The sequence below is a fragment of the Musca autumnalis genome, unplaced genomic scaffold, assembly GCF_047663935.1.
Source record: "Musca autumnalis isolate F117 unplaced genomic scaffold, ASM4766393v1 scaffold_1, whole genome shotgun sequence".
Classification (NCBI taxonomy): Eukaryota; Metazoa; Arthropoda; class Insecta; order Diptera; family Muscidae; genus Musca; species Musca autumnalis.
Window position 1 is genome coordinate 256774340 of NW_027411644.1, and position 17661 is coordinate 256792000.

General features: G+C 36.4%; 1 protein-coding gene across 2 annotated transcripts; it reads right to left on the reverse strand.

Moving 5' to 3' along the window:
- Positions 1 to 61: 61 nt before the first annotated feature.
- Positions 62 to 8915, reverse strand: LOC141389416 (uncharacterized). Of its 2 annotated transcripts, XM_073960871.1 has the most exons (4): positions 8695 to 8915; positions 8359 to 8569; positions 5459 to 5554; positions 62 to 836 (listed from the first exon to the last, which is right to left on the reverse strand). In XM_073960871.1, the coding sequence occupies exons 1-4, from the start codon at positions 8725 to 8727 to the stop codon at positions 103 to 105; spliced, it is 1074 nt and encodes a 357-aa protein (XP_073816972.1). In that variant the 5' UTR covers positions 8728 to 8915; the 3' UTR covers positions 62 to 102. The 2 variants fall into 2 exon arrangements, with proteins under 2 accessions (XP_073816972.1, XP_073816973.1); XM_073960872.1 differs by lacking the exon at positions 5459 to 5554.
- Positions 8916 to 17661: the final 8746 nt, after the last annotated feature.

A 17661-nucleotide genomic window follows, 5' to 3' on the forward strand; every position in this document is an offset into this window, starting at 1 on the left:
ATAACATTGAGAAAACAATAACTGCATTTGGGCATCACATAAGCGGTGTATAGAATACCGATTTTATTTTTTTTTTTTAATTTAATGCTGCAGTCTTTTCTATCACACATAAATACGTATAAGTTGAGAACAATTAATTCTAGTTTTACACATTGGACATTTGTGGGTGAGTCGTATGGACATCTTAATACATTCTTCACAGAAGACATGACCACATTTGGTTGATGTTGGACGACGTTTTAAACATGATTCCATGCAAACTGGACACATAAATGGTGTATGATTCTGTGATTCGGATTCATTGTTCTGATCTGGTGATTCTTGGATTGTTGGCCGTTGTTGTTCTTTTTCTTTGGAATTTTCATTAACAGCAATACGCCGCCTACGAATTGCCGGTGGCATGTTAATAGAAATATCAAAATCAATGGTAGGGAAGGTTTCTAAATTTCTTCGTGTCAATTCTTGTCGATTGATTGCTGATCGTCGTATTGGTGGCATATTGTTGTTGGGTGTACATAAATCGATAACTGGTGGTAAACTTGATGATACAACAACGACTTCCTCATCATCATCGTCGGCTAGAACTATTTCTTCGCTAGTATTAGTTGCTGTTGTTGTTGTGGGAGCAGTTGGAGGATTGGGAGTAGAAATTAATTGATTGTAGTTGTGCTCCTCAAGAATAGCCTCATTTAAATTAATCGCCTCATCAACTGTGGTAGAGGTAATGGTGGGTGGTGGTGATGTTGATCTGCGTGTTGAACAACGACGACGTCTTGGATTCAGTGCACTTCCTCCTTGGGATAAGTCATTATTGGTAGACGTGCTAGAATTAGTACCTAAAATGTAAAATAAATAATATCGATTACTAAAAAGTATCGTAATTTAGTTTTAAATCATCAAAATTAAGTGTAACAAGTAAGATCGGCGTTAAGTTCGATCGGGCCGAACTTTTTATACCCTTTACCACAACTGTGTTGAAGTAAATATGAACAATTAGTACCTACTAAGCTCTTTCTCTACGTTAAGTATAATTTCTTGGAGGAGAATAACTGACTACACAATACAAAATTACAGAAAATTAGGTCAAAATTTTGACAAAACCCCTCGAAATACAAGGTGGCGCAAAAGTAATCCTCCTATCAGAAAATGCTATAAATTTTGCGATTAGCCCCTAATGTCAGTTCTGTTTTGACATTTGTGTAGTAAACACATGCGAAATACACGTTAATAAACAATGTTACGCTACACTGCTCCAGAACGCGGAATATTGGTGACTATTTATTTGACCAATAATCGGTCGGTGACTTTGGCACAACGTGAATTTCGTCGCAGACGTTTAGCCGCTCGCCTCGAATAGACTGGCACAACACGAGATGCTGCCAGGCATGGCAGACCCCGGAGTATCGGTTCTGCAGAGAATATTGCTGCTGTAGCCGAGGATGTCATGGAAGCGCCGTCAACATAGACCAAACGACGTGCCACGCAAATGGGTATCAGTTTACGGTCTTAACAGCGAATTTTGGTACAAGATTTGAAGATGTTTCCGTACAATGTCCAGACGGTGCATCAGCTGTTAGATGCTGACCGTCAATTGCGTCTAACATGAGTGATGAGGCGCTCCAGACTTCTTTTTTTTTGGGCTTTTTGAAGTCGCGGGTTTATGCCTCAGACTCTTTCAGCTCTTAAAAACAATATCCGCCAAGGATGTGAGGACCTACCGCCGGAAGTGTTGGCCAAAGTGATGGAAAATGCCATAAAAAGGGCTCAAATGACAATAAACTGTGGCGGCGGCCATTTATCTGATATCATATTCTCGACTTGATGTAAAAAAATTAAAAGACCAAATAAAAATAATCCACATGAAGAATCAAAGTTTTTCATTTTTTTTAATTACAGCCAAAAAACATCGGAAGATTAACTTTTGCGCCACCTTGTACATAAAATTGGAGAAATATCGGTCCGTGGGGGTGGAAACTTTGGAAAGTTTTATACTCCTAACAATTTGTGTGGGATATTGAGGCCACAACCTACAAAATACCGAAAATCGGGAGGTACCGTTCTATGTGGGCTATGTGAAGACGTGGATCTATACCGACAAATTTCAGTTGAAAAGTTTTATACCCCCAACGAAGACTAAATTCTAAATTTCAGCCATTTCGGTGGGATGTTTAGGCCACAACCTTCAAAGTTCTATGGGGGGTATATAAAGACATGGACTTATACCGACAAATTTCAGGTGGAAAGTTTTATAACGCCAACGGAAACTATATACCAAAATTCTCCCGTTTCGGTGGGATAATGAGGCCACAACCTTCAAAATACCGCAAAATCGGGAGGTGCCGTTCTATGGGGGCTATATTAAGACGTGGACCTATACCGACAAATTTCAGGTGGAAAGTTGTATACCCCCATCTAAGACTAAAAACAAAATTTCAGTCATTTCAGTGGGATATTGAGTCTAAAACCTTCAAAATACCAAAAATCGGGAGTTACCTTTTAATGGGGGCTATATCAAACCGTGGACCGATATGGGCCATTTTCAATATCGAACATCCTAGGAGTACTAGAAACTTCTATACCAAATTATAAAGCTTTATCTTAAAAATTGGGAGGTGTATCTTGATTTCATCAGACGGACGGACAGACGGACATGACTACTTCGACTTATACTTTATAGGACTATATACTTTATAGGATCAACAACGAATATTTCGATGTGATACAAACGGAATGACAAGTGTTATTATACCCTCCATATTATGGTGGAGGCTATAAAAAAGTATCAATCGGTCATTTCTTTTCGATAGACAGTGCGCCATTCATTTCAGTTGGTCTTAGAGCTTTTGGACGGACCTCTATGTCAGGAAGCATGGACTTACGTAAACCAAAATGTTGAATTTATTTGTAAATGTTGCCTTTTTAGTATTAATTTTTTAATTTATTGATCGAGCTTTATGATCTATAATGCAAGTGAAAAAGGAAAGCCGACGATTCGAACCCACACACCCACCACTATGTGACATGCATGTTTCGCCTTCGGTAAAGGCTCCTCAGACATTTCGAATGTGGAGCGGCTTCGTTGTCCTCGAACATTTCCTCTTTCAAATGCATTTTTTGTTTTGTTTTTTTACAACAACAATGGGTTCGAATCGTCGGCTTTCCATTTTCACTTGCATTATAGATCATAAAGCTCGATCAATAAATTAAAAAAAAAAAAAAACAAGTGGGAAAAGCGTTAAGTTCGGTCGGGCCGATCTCTTTTATACCCTCCATCACAAATTTCAGCCATTTCGGTAGATTAATGTGGCCACAACTTTCAAAATACCGAAAATCGGAAGTTACCGTTCTATGGGGGATATATGATGGCGCGGACCTATACCTACAAATTTCTGGGTGAAAGTTCTATACCCCCAACGAAGACTAAATAGCAAATTTCAGCCATATCGGTGTGATAAAGAGGCCAAAACCTTAAAAATACCGAAAATCGTGAGATATCGCCCTATGGGGTCTATATCAAAACCTGGACCTATATAAACATTTTATGGTAGAAATGTTTCTTAGCCTCTGGAAACACAAAATGCAAAGTTACAACCGATTCTGTTGTCAAATGGGACTAATACATTCAAAATATATTAAAATGACGCGTACTTTATATGGGGGCTATACCAAAGCGTGGACCTATATAAACCAAGTTTGGTAGGAATGTTTTTTGGCCTCTGGAGACACAAAATACCAAATTACAACCAATTCGGTGGTAAAATGGGACAAATATCTTAAAAATTCCTTAAAACGACGACGCGTCACGCGTTATTTTGTATGGGAGCTATACGAAAGCGTGGACCTACATAGCCCACTTTCAATACCAAAAGTCCTACGTACAAATAATAGATTTTCCCAAAATTTCATCCACCTACGCTAGAGTGATTTCCACAGACGGAAAGACGGACGGACATGGCTATATCGATGTAGAATTGCACGCTGATCAAGAATATATATAGTTTGTGGGGTCTACAATTATTATTTCGAGTAGTTACAAACGTAGTGACAAACTTAATATACCCCCATCCTATGGTGGAGGGTATACAAATGTTGAATTTTTGTGAGGGAGATACCCTAAAGAGAAGACCGATATGGACCATTTTTGAAGTTAAATTAAACTTTGACAAAATATTACGAAGACCAAATTTTGGACCGACTCGGCTGATCCGTTCCAGAGTTACCCTATACTCCACCCATAGGATTTTTTATAGCTTTCGGGCCATTTTCTCAGGAAATATGGACTTGCCCCTAAAAATACTTGTACCGTCGTTATTGGTGCAGCGAATACAATTTGTTACAACAAAAATCAAAGGGATCCGAGAGCAGCTCTTAAACTGCACTTATCCGAAATTTTGTGTAGGTGGTACCCGCCTGAAAGAGTTGAAATATATAGTCCATATTCGAATTTGATAAATGTCTCGTTGAAATATTACGATGTGCAAAGTATGGACCAAATCGAGATTTATCGTGCGCACCAATTTAGCGAAAAGTTTTGAACTTTTGTGGGGGAGGTTCCCAAAGAAGGAACTCGTCTTCGAACTGAAACTCAGTTTGGACAATATATATATATATATATATATCCGTTCGATAGTTATTTGGCCCTTCAACAGACTACGACAGACTAACGGGCAGTGATAAATCCACTCGAAATTATCTTAAACCATTATTTCGATGAGACACATTTTGCCCGTATGAAAGTATATACACCCTCCACGGTGCGCCTTAACTAATTTTAAATGAAATGTGCTTACACCTGGGAAGTTTTTGCGGATTCTGAAACTATAATGTTCATAGATGAGAAAAATAAAAAAAAAAATCGCCGGAGAGATTTTCAAATAAATCGCGGTCAAAGTTCACATTTTTAGGGCTTTTTTAAGCTTTCACGATTTTGCTTGGAAAACGCAAGCCCTATCGAAATGGGATTAAAGAAAATTTTGTAGCAGTGAAAATTCTCTATAAGATTGTTATCTGTGATGTTTTCGTAGATATTACCATTTTTTGAGATATAGAATTAAAATTTTGACAATTTACCTCAAAAACTTCCCTGGTGTAAGCACTTTTCATTTAAATTTAGTTAAGGCGCACCGTGCCTCATTTGCACAAACATCCCAGAAGGGAAAAGGGAGACTTCTCTCATATCAATGATTCATATAAGCTCCATGATAAGGGACCTACTGCTGATCGCCGAGTCCGAACGTCGTGTCTTATGACACCACTTGTAGAAAGTTTTACATGGCTGAAATACTCAGGAAATGTCGCAACATTTCAGAGGGGTATTTTGACCGCCATACAGGATATAATCATTAAAGTTAAAATGCAGGTCCTTATTATACATACATACCAATGATAACAATTTGAAAAGTCCACCAAATTGTGTTGTATTCTACCTACAGAATTCCTTACATGCAAATGTGCTTACCTCTGCGTGTATTACGTTGACGAGTATCATTTTCTGGATTAATAAAAATATTTATCGAACGTAAATCCCGATCAACAGATTCACAGATTCGATTAACTGCAAAGAGAAAACACAATTAAGTTAATATTAATTTTCTCGTTGAATTTGAGCTGAATGATGGAAGATCTTTTTCAAGTGAAAAAGCCAAAGATTTGACGCCAGCAAATTATTCGACCGCTTTCGCTGTTATTTACGTAGCTCATCAGGCATATCGGAAGCTTATACTTATACCGAAGTTAAGGTAATACTGTAATTGCGAGTATTGTAATAATTAAGAAACACGTAGCTCATCAGGCATATCGGAAGCTTATACTTATACCGAAGTTAAGGTAATACTGTAATTGCGAGTATTGTAATAATTAAGAAACTAAGATTAACATCGAACTTTAATTTTTTAAATGCAATGTGCTTTTTTGCACGCTTTTTAGTGCAGCCTTCGGAAGTTATGAGTTTGGTTAACACGCCGTAATAACATTTTCATATGTTTTTCGAGGATGTGGGTTCAAATTCCAGCCTGGCTCAATAGCACTGAAGAATGCATCAATGTATGAGGTATGATTGGATGACACGGGACATGGACAGAATGGAGGGTATGCAAGCGGTACTTAATAAGATTTTATAATCTGCTTAAATTAGCAGCGATCAAAAGCACTTCTCAGGTTGTTGTTGTAGTAAATATATGTGACAAAATCTTGTGTTTGTTTCTGTTCATTCAGGCTCTTATTCAATATCATCAAGTCTAGAAATTTGGCTGTCACCACTAATCTTGTGGATATGTTGAATATGTTTGGCTGGGCAGTTGAAAAAATGTAGTGCGCACCTGCAGTACATACCGGACAGATGTTTTCCACGCTCTCTTACATCTTTGTCCAAAAGAAATTGAGACGGCTAGTTCGAAACTAGTCTAGACAAAAGTACTCTAGTCTATCGAGGTAGCTGAAGCTCTTCAGCCGCTATAGATAGGGTTGACATTTACAGGATAGCTAGTTATGATATCAGCGACTACATCTGGGCTAATCTAGGTGTTCTCTCTTGTAACGTTGGACCTCTCTCTCTACATACATCATAAAGTTACCTCCCGACTTGTCTTGCTGGGATGGGCATATCCATCATATGCTGAGTTAACTACGGAAACACCTGAGCAATTACTATAAGGAGAGCATGCCATTGTGTTGCCGTACTGGAATAAACCTTGTGTTTCCAATGACTTTTCAATTCGCAGAACACACTAGCGCCACTAAGGCTGTAAGTTCAATTAAATTGGAGTTCAGCCTGTCATAAATTATGGAACAACCTCAATGCCGTCTGGAGGGTGTGGAATACGTGAAAGGTAGATGGCAAACAGTTGCGAAGTTGCCATAATAGGGAGCTCTCTGTTCACTCTACCTGCCTTTGTCTTCATTTTCCTTATATTTCGGCCTTTTCGAGGACCTTACCAGTATCAAAGGCTTTTATTGCAGAGCCACCATAACTGTTCGGTGGCATGGACTGTACTGTTTTATTCCTTGACAAATCTGTGTGGATATGGAGTGTAATGCTGTTGTCGCGCTGTAAAATATCCGCAATCCATGCTGATGTTGGGCAAATAGGAAACTGATCCTCATTATGAGGAGGAGTAGTGCCTCTAGAATCTTTACTACTGGCTACAAGAGTGATATCGGTCTGTATGATTCGCCTCTACTGACATGCTTGCTTGGCTTCTGCACCGGAACCACACTGCCAATTTTCCACGCTTCTGGTACAATATGGGTGGCTAACGAAAGATTGAGGACACTTGTTAAATAAACCCTGCGTTCATCTACTTTAGTGTCGCCCACAATATTTCCATCAATACTAAAGCATGTGTGTATGTATGGGTGAAAAAGCAACAACCACATGATATTCATCGTTTGTTTATGTACACGTACACTACTGTACGTGAGAGAGAGGAGCAAATGCAAAAACTACTCAGTGGGCGACCTTACTATACAAAGAATCAAAGAAGTTGCTTAAGCATTTGAAGTGCTCCAGTTAAAGAAAAACCTAATTGACCTTTTGGTAGATACGAGATAAATACCAATAGTCGAATACCAAAGCACCTATAGCCAACCTATCCTTTCTCAAAGTCGTGAAAAAGGAAGCTTGGTTCCCATGCTGAAATCAACATAGATGGCAACAGAAAAGAATCGGAGTATCTGAGGTAAACTATTTGAGGCCAGTACTATCTGCAGGTACAAGTGAACGCAGTATAATGGTATTCACATTTGGCGAAACGAACTTGAGAACTTTTACTGGGAGCTCGCTCATGACCGTAGAGAGGCAAAGAGATTTCAGGTACATCATTATTATAACAATTTGTCGTTGTAGTGTCTTGTTAGGTATTACCTTGTGAGTTATCCTTATGATTAAGGCCATATCATGCCTTCAAGGGTTCCACTATGCCACTAATATGTCATGGTTAGCTTTCAAAATAAAAGGAAAAAATAAGGACTTCCACGATGCTAATAGCTAATTATGGTAAACACTACAAAATCGGTCGCGAGAGCTGCTAAACTGAACATTTTCCAAAATAAAATATAGTTATATTAAAGAATTTTAGTGGGATTGCTGCCATGCCAGGTGCCTATCGGTGATGCCTTTAAGTCGCATGCAATGTCGCTATCTTCACTAGAATAAATATACCAAACACGAACCTATATGCTCCAAGCAACAACTCCCCTATCCCCTATAAAATCATAATCCAATTTTCATCCCTTTCGTTTACAAATGGGCAGACGAGTTACATACATACATTTCTACACTCAATAACAGCAAAAAACAGAACAATGAAAATGAAACATGTGTTTCGGAGCGGATGAAAACTTCAATGTTACGTTACTTACTTCTTTCGATATCCTCATCAATATTGCGACGTGTTCGCCGTCTGTTGGTTCTTTGAGTATTACTTGTTGGTGGAGTCGTAGGAGTTGCTGGCGATGTTGAAGAATTTGTTGTGTCATTTGTGGTGGTACGTTCTGGCGAAAAACTACTCAAATTACTCATAACGCCGGCTATGAAACTGTTGATATTGTCCAGATATTCATCAACCGATTCCTAGACAAGATAAAAAGATAAATTAAGGAATTTGTTCAGTAATATTTGTGCTCTATTCCAGAAATTGATGAATTTTCCTGAACCTTCCAGGAGCAGACCATTAATTTCAACTAAATTATGCTTACATTAGCATTTCTGTACACATCTGTCACAGACATTGCTGCGTCTCTCAGGAATCTTCTGTCCTCGTGGAACTTCTTGTTGTTAGCTCGGAAGGAATTTTACAGTTATAACAAAGATGACAAACGAAATCAACGAAAAAAATTGCAATACTCCACAAACAAACAAAACGCGGTCGAATGCTCGATTTATCAATATTTAGGGATACGTAAGTCGACTTTCGATTAAATCGATTAGACGACTATTTTTGTTCAAAAGTAGAGTTGGCAAACTATCGATACTCCCAATATTATACCTTGTTCATACTGACGGTAATTCGCTCTCTATTCGTTGTTCGCGCCCAAATTATTTATTAATTACTCCATTTTCCATACAAAATTCTGAGAGCGAAGAACGATTTTTGTACATTGTTCAATTTAAATTACTCTCCGAACGACGGTAATATATGACCCATCTCTAACAAATGAGAGTACTTAAGGTCTGGGTACATAAGCTGCTTCGCCTGGTTGCCTTGCTTTCCTGCTTCATTTCTGACATAATAAAAATAAAAGAATAAAGAAGGCCGAGCAAATTTCTCTCGTTAATTTTGAAAATAGAAAATGAAAAATGTGTTGAAAACATCACAATTTTAATAAAAAATAGAAAACATGATTGAAAAGGATTTTTCATATGGTTATTATTTTCAACGCACAACGCGGACCGTATGTGCCGCGGCCTTTAGGTCTGTTCGATAACCCAAAAGTTTGTGCAAATTTGTACAAACTTTTGCAAAATACTGTTCGAAAACAAACTTGCTCAGTAAACGAGAAATGTGAAGTAGTTGTATGTGCTTTTTACTTGCAAATTTATCGAACAGGCCTATTGTCTTTATGTTATAGTACGTTTATAGTTACGAAATCGAGTGGATTTCAACAGTCAATTCCTTTGTGTATTCGTAAAATGAATTCTCATCTGAAATCCATTGAATTTCATTTGACGTTTAAACAATGTTTGCGATTCGATATGTAACTGTTGATAAACTTGTTGTCTTGTATTCGCTAAGGTATAGTAATAGTAAATTTACATTTACGAAATCCACTCGATTTCAACTGTCAATTCTATTGCTTAAACGTCAAACGAAATCCAACGGAGTTCGGATGAGTTTCCATTTGACGTATACGCAAAGGGATTGACAGTTAAAATCGAGTGGATTTCGTAAATGTAAACCAAGTATAAGGAACATACCAAATATGTCATATGAATGTGCCAATATTGCCACGCAATTTTTTTAGGTTGTGTCACATGAACAACAAGTATCAGCTGTTTTTTATCGATTGTAATTGTCATTCACTTTGAACTGATTCTTGTGGTATTTTCAGTTATGTTGTCAATTAAGTATAGTACACATTGACAAGCAAAACTGGCAGTCATCGAGGTCTATTTCGTGAATATCAAAGCCTAACTGAAAAATTTCTTTTGTAATCTCTAAATAATACCGTAAATATTGTATTTCAAACGTTTTTCGCTAAATAAAAGTTGTTATTTGCCGGAAAATTGTCCTAAAAGTACGTTGACTGTCAGTTTTGACTGTTAGTCTGTACTCCCCTTTATTCATTGTGTACTGCGAATAATTGTAGATTTAAATCAAAACAAAACAAGTGAATTAATAATGACAACTAAGCATGGTAAGTGAAAAAATATGCTCTGTTCCAGAACCTGCAAGAAGCTACTATTTTTTACTACGATAACATTTTTTCCTTTATGTTATCGGAAAAAATAGTAAAAATTAGTAGATTCTTGCAGTACTGGAACAGACCAATAATTAAACTAATTTGATGTAGTGCGATTCTCTAAAGGCCTGCGTACATAAGCTGCTCTGCCTGATTGCCTTGCTTTCCTGCTTCATTTTTGACATAATAGCTCTGTTCCTTTACGTGCAAGAATCTTCAAGTTTTACCACTTTTTACTCGAAAAGCGTTCCTTTACTTCATAGACCATACAATTCATATGGGAGCAGTTTACAACTTTTGCTACTTTTGCCGGTTTTACCACTTTTAAAAGTAAAGGAACAGACCAAATAAAAATAAAAGAATTAAGAAGGCCGAGGAAATTTCGAACTGGGTTGCCCTTTTCTTTTTTATTCTTTTATCAGAAGTAAGCAAGGTAAGCAGGCAAGGCAGCTTATGTACGCAGGCCTTAACAAATTTTTAGAGTTACCGGCAAAAATCGGTAAAATTAAAATGCCTTTAAGCGGTGTACACACGATCAGTTTTGACTGTCGATTTTTTGGAATTATCAATTACTGTCAAACAGTCCAGCAACCACAAAATATTGGTCTGTTCCTTTACTTTTAAAAATGGTAACAGTGGCAGAAAATGGTAAAAGTGGTAAACTGCTATCATATAAATTGTATACTATTGAAAGTAAGGGAACACTTTAAAGGTTAAAAATTGTAAGAAATGGTAACCTCAGGCACGTAAAGGAACGGAGCAATATTGTATACTATTAAAAGTAAGTCCCGGGCCACACTAGAGTAATTTCACTGAAATTTTAACATGAAATTATGCGTCTCTAGATCGAGTTCCATAGTAAAGTAAAATCATGAAATTGCCGTAATGGGGAATTCGGCCTAAGAACACCTAATTTCATGAAATTTTTTAATGAAATTTACTCTAATGTGGACCGGGACTAAGGGAACACTTTACAGGTTAAAAATGGTAAGAAATGGTAACCTCAGGCACGTAAAGGAACAGAGCATATTTTACTCTTATGTTACACGCTAAAACCGTTTATTTTTGTCAGTCATCAAGCAACCTTAACTCTTATGTTACACGCTAAAACTTTCATACGAAACTTTCTCATTATTTTGGCGTTCATAAATCGAGTTCCATACAAAAGTAATTTTATGAAATTACTGTAATGGGGAACTCGACCTAAGAACGCCAAAATAATGGGAAAGTTTCGCATGAAAGTTTTAGCGTGTAACATAAGAGTTAAGGTTGCTTGATGACTGACAAAAATGAACGGCCACACTGGCGTGCAACTGATTATGGAACGAGTCCAGTTTATGACCCGGTCGCGGATCATGTTGATATGTATACCACAGATATAAATTTTATCTTGCACAAAACCATACTTCCAGAGATATGGACCTTCAAAATTCCGTAAATACCTATAATTTTTCTATATTTTTACAGCCCATCAAAGCAAAGCCCACAGTTAAATTTCCTTTACAGATAATAGTTTATGACTTTCACCTATAGACAGGGTCCAACTGCGACTACGCGGTTAAATCTCCATTTAAGAAATAAAAGTGTTTTTACAAGCGCTAGTTGCAATGAAGACCTCCACAGCTTTACAACGAGCCTTGGTCGGCTCTAAGGGGTAGTTTACACTATATAAATGTCATATGACATGCAATTTTCCATCATTATATAGTCGCTAATATGTGCAATATTGGGGATTTTGCTTACGGCATTTATTTTGTGGGTCCACACCAGCAAAAATTTAATTAAATTACGTCTCCATATTGCCTTCGTGGGTAGATATGAAATGTTTTTATTTAGTGTCATATGACATTGATAGATAGTGTAAACTACCTCTAATACGAAAAAATTTTATCATATTTACGGAACTTTTAAGGCCTATATCTCGGGAAGTATGAACTTGTTCAAGGCAAAATTTATATCGTTGTAATCAGGACCCCAAGGGCTGTCTGTGGTATATTCATCAACGTAATACGGGATCGGACCCTAAACTAGACGGACGGACCAGGGGCTGGATTCTTGTTCTATGAAAATTTAAAATTTAAAAAATTTTCTTTATATTTTTTTTTATTTGACATTTATTTCCTTTATAATATTTTTCATTTCACATTTCCGTAGAAACATAATTAAGCCTCAGGTTCTACTGATAAGATTACGACGATGGACAAAATTTGAACTGTTGCAAGTAAAATATAAAAAACATTAAACTGCTCCAAAATTCTAAGGTCCACATTCGACACTACGTTCATGTCACCGCGCAAGTAATGAAATTTATGGTTTTTATGGTTAATCCAATCAATAAATCCCTTTGTTTATAGTTTTAAAAATTTTAATTGAAATTCAATACTTTTAGATCAGAACAAGGCATATTTATATAAGGTAGAAGTGACCATCAGCTGTGTTCTTACTTTTTTGTAAATTTATGGTCTGTTCCTTTACTTTAAAAAATGGTAACAGTGGCAAAAAATGGTAAAATTGGTGAACTGGTCTCATATAAATCGTATGCTTGTTAAAGTAAAGGAACGTTTTGCAGGTTAAAAATGGTAAGAAATGGTAACCTCAGGCAGGTAAAGGAACAAAGCTTAAGTTTTCAAAATGTAATAGGGTCTACTCATGAAATTTGCTACCATAAAATCATGGTAGAACAAGAAAAGGTAGCAGCAATACCCAGCTGACTGAACTGGGCTGTAGTGTTAGTGTCAAATTCCATACGACATTTTATATATTTATTTCTATGTTCGATGTATATAAGGGATATATATTTTTGAAGAACAAATTTATTCATCAGAAAAAAAAAACTATTTCCCATAAAGACTCCTTCGTATCATTGACATGTATATGTATTTGTTGTAGTATTTACTTTACCTGGTTTTTTCTACCATGCCATAAAATACTGCTTTTCATCCTAAACTTGTAATAAAAATTACCTACGGCAGTTCTGAATGCTTTATATTTACATTTTGATTCAAATTTGTTCTATTTTAGATAATTTTCAAAATGTATTTAGGTTTTTCCTGAAAAAATTTTTAGAACAACCCTATTATTCAATATTTTCTTTGACAATTGATTTTCAATAACAACAATGTTCTTTTTGTAAATTTGTTAGTTGTTGTAATTCATGCATATACCTTATATAAATTTGCATTGGTTCTAATAACATAAAGTGTGCACTCCTATCCGTTTTGAATGACAGTCAACGTAGTTTTAGCATAATTTTCCGGCAAATTTGCATCGGTTAGTTGTTTGTTAGTTGTTGTAATACATGTAAATTTGCCTCGGAACAGAACAACCTATTTATTTGAAGGGAAATTTAAAAGTGACAAAATACGGTCAATAATACAAAGTATATAATGCTATATGTCGGCAAAGACATAAATACAACAAGATAAGACATTTTGTTTGCTATCATTCTTCAGTGAATGGCTTTTGAATTTAACATAATGTTATATCACGATATGGTGATATAACATTTTTTTCTTTTATACATTTTTACGTATTTAACCGAATTTACCGATCCAATTGACATATAATTATTCTTGAATAGATCCTTGAATTCATAAATTTCGTTTCTGATACCATTACAAGAAATGTTCCTCCCTGGTTGCGATTTTGAATTAACTGCAACCTGTTAAGGGTAATGTTTCTATACAAGTTTTTTACATTTTGTCTAGTCTTAGTTGTATTTATGTCTTTGATGTCGGTCTGTGGTAAGCTATGCGGCGCCAGTTTGGTCCGACACATCCAGGCGCATCAAGGAGTATATCCACTATAAAGAGGTTCAACGATACAGGAGAGAACCTCTAGATCAGTGATGGCCACCAACAACAATTTTCCTATGCCTGCGGGCATACGACACACACGTACACTGTAAACACATTCGTTCGGTTAATGCATTGTTTACGTTTCAACTCACACTTTCTGCAATCTGCAAATTTGTGTTTTTGGACATCACTGCTCTAGATCAACAGAAATATCAAGCAGGTTTAAATAGCATTCACACCTACGCAGTTGCTAAGGCTATAAACAAATATAGAGTGAATAAAGTCCTCGGAGTACATACACCCCCCATCTATCGCAGCTGAGGAGCGTCAGCTGCCACGTCAAACCAGAGTATTTTTGGCTTAACTACGCTTGGGATATTGCAGGACAAAGAACGATTGCACCGTTGAAAACATCTGCCCAGCATGCGACATAGGCCCGCACAACACACTGCACCTGCCCTGCCAAACCTACTCATCTAACTCCAGTGGATCTGTGGTTACATCCAATCGATGCAGCCACTTTCCTAGAACTGGAGATAGACTCAGTGCCAGATCTAGCAGAAGAACGAACACACAAACATATTCCACTCAACTGGTCCAATTGATTAATTAAGGCACTCTTGGTCCTGATAACATATCAGCACGGTGACAAAGTGCTGTCCACTCCATGCAAGCAGCCGCAAAATCCATACTTGGATAACAGAGACTTCCATCAAGGAACCCATGGTATGAACAGGAGTGCCGTGCTGCTACCGAAGAGAAAAATGCGGCATACAGGGCTATCTACAATATAGTAGCGGAGATGACAAAGATACCAAATGGATTGAGTGTATATCGCTCGGCCAAGATGATATAAAGACAGCAATTAGCCGAGCTGTTCAAAATCGGAAGCGAAACGCTGATAAGTCTTATGCATCTGCTAGTTAGCACCATCAGTGCATCCTATTTCCCGTTCACAATAAAGGAGATAGGACTGTATTCTCTAACTATAGGGGCATAAGTATTCTCCCTAATGACAATAGTCAGGGATATTGTGCGAACAACTAAACGAAATAATTAGCCATAACAATGCGGCTTTAGACCTGGCAAATCCACCATTGATCAGATATTGTGCCCATTAGTCATTTCAGTTGGTCTGAAAGAATAGACTTGCCCACGAAAGACATAATATCGAGTGTATCAGGAAGTATGGACGTGCCCCTAATAAAACTTCAAAGACATAGAACAAATAAGACTAGACAAAATGCATGCAACAAAAAAATGTTTACGAAACTTTGTATAGTAACATTACCCTTAACAGGTTGCAGTTAATTCAAAATCGCAACCAAGGAGGAACATTTCATGTAATGGTATCAGAAACGAAATTTACGAATTCAAGGATCTATTCAAGAATAATTCTATGTCAATTGGATCGGTAAATTCGGTTAAATACGTAAAACTGTATAAAAGAAAAAAATGTTATTTCACCATATCGTGATATAACATTATGTTAAATTCAAAAGCCATTCACTGAAGAATGATAGCAAATAATGTCTTATCTTGTTGTATTTATGTCTTTGGTTCATATTGGAAACCCATATATGTTTGGAAGAAATTTCACGATGAGTAGAGTATGGACCAAATCGGTTACTACCTTTAAAGTACAGTACACATTGACAATTAAAAATGACAGTCATCGAGGTCTATTTCGTGAATATCAAAGCCTAACTGAAAAATTTCTTTTGTAATCTCTAAATAATACCATATATATTGTATTTCAAAAGTTTTTAGCTAAATAAAAGTTGTTATTTGCCGGAAAAATGTCCTAAAAGTACGCTGACTGTCAGTTTTGAATGATAATGTGTACTCCCCTTAAGAGTTATCGCTCGCACAATGTTTCCGAACAATATCAAATTTTTGGAGGGGGAGGTACCAGAAGGAGGACTTAAACTAAGTTTGAACAAAATATTACGATACCCAACACATGGACTAAATCGGTTCATCCGAACATTGCTAAATCGATTCCAAATTGTCAGAAACGGATTTCGTCCAAACATACTTGGAGTCTAAAACCATTATTTCGATGAGGCACATTTTGCCGTATGAAAGTGTATATACCCTCGTTAGCATAAATGCTGAGGGTATAAAAACAAATTCGAAAAGCAAAACAACTGATTTACTAACTCATACATACATTTGTCGGCTGCCTTCCAGCGTCCATCATTTTTTCACAGACAGTCGTAAAAATAATGCTAGGTTTACATTTACGAAATCCACTCGATTTAATTGGACGTTTATGCAATGGAATGAATAGTTGAAATCCAGTGGATTTCGTAAATGTAACTCTAGCATAAGCGAGATAATAATTGAAATGTGTTGAAAACAAAACAACATGAACAAACACAAAATATGTGAACGTAAAACAAAAAGCAATCGACGATTTTCATTCATAATTTTACAACTGTTTTTGCAGTTGTCTGGACGCTTACGTCACACAGGCATGTTTTGGTTTTTTGACAATCAATACATGAACTCCTGTCCTGTCATGTGTAAACGCAGGGGTAGTTCGGCTTATAGGACAAATGTTCTATAGTGGACCAACAAAGTAATATTGACGGCAATTGAATAAAAAGTTGACCGAAAACCAACGTATGATTTCCTCGTATTCCAGTTCCGTATAATATGTACGAGTATATACAAATTGTTCCGGGAAAGAACATCCACAATGAAATAATATAAACGTAATAACCTAACCAAATCTGATTACGACCTTGAACTTATAATTACAAGCATTCGGTTTAATTTAATGAAAAAATAACCACCAAAAAAGTCAGTAAGTTGTGGTAACGCTTAAACGAATTAATTTGAAGGTTACGTTAAAATGCTCATATCGACGAAATATGATACAATAATTAAGTTATCATTGTGTTTATTAACCAAAAAAACCAACGACACTAAATAAAAAAATTTAACACTTAAATTAAAAAATAAACGAAATTTTGGAATATCAGTACGGCAGTTAGCCACACAGCCATGGACAACATTGTTGCCAACAAGAAAGGTTAATGATTTATAGCACCACAACCAATAGTCCGTCGTCAACAGCAGCAGTAACGACGCATAAACAAATGACCATTTAAGCAATGAATATCAACAGCAGAATATACAAAATAAATTTAATTTCCAAAAAAAAAAAACTGAAAACGTTTTGCTTTTATTTCATTTTCAATTGCCAAAATCGGCAGGTGAATGACCAAAAATTTTGTTTGTTTTCTGCTGCTACCTGAGATTCTGCTGCTGTTGCTGCCGTTTTTTTTTCATTCGTGGACATTGACGATCATTATAAGTACTCGTACAATGAATGCTTCGTCAATGTTTTCTTAATACTCTTTTTTTTTGTAAACAAATTGTATTTACTTTTATGAGAAAATCATCCATCCTCCATGATGCCAAGTAAATATGTACAGCAAAAAATTAAGTGCTTTGT

Excerpts from the sequence above, each read along its gene's own strand:
- LOC141389416 (XM_073960871.1), bottom strand. The coding sequence starts at position 8,727 with ATGTCTGTGACAGATGTGTACAGAAATGCTAAT. Across the intron at positions 5,555-8,358 it reads TGATGAGGATATCGAAAGAA|TTAATCGAATCTGTGAATCT; the intron begins GTAAGTAACGTA and ends TTCTCTTTGCAG. Across the intron at positions 837-5,458 it reads TCAACGTAATACACGCAGAG|GTACTAATTCTAGCACGTCT; the intron begins GTAAGCACATTT and ends TTTACATTTTAG.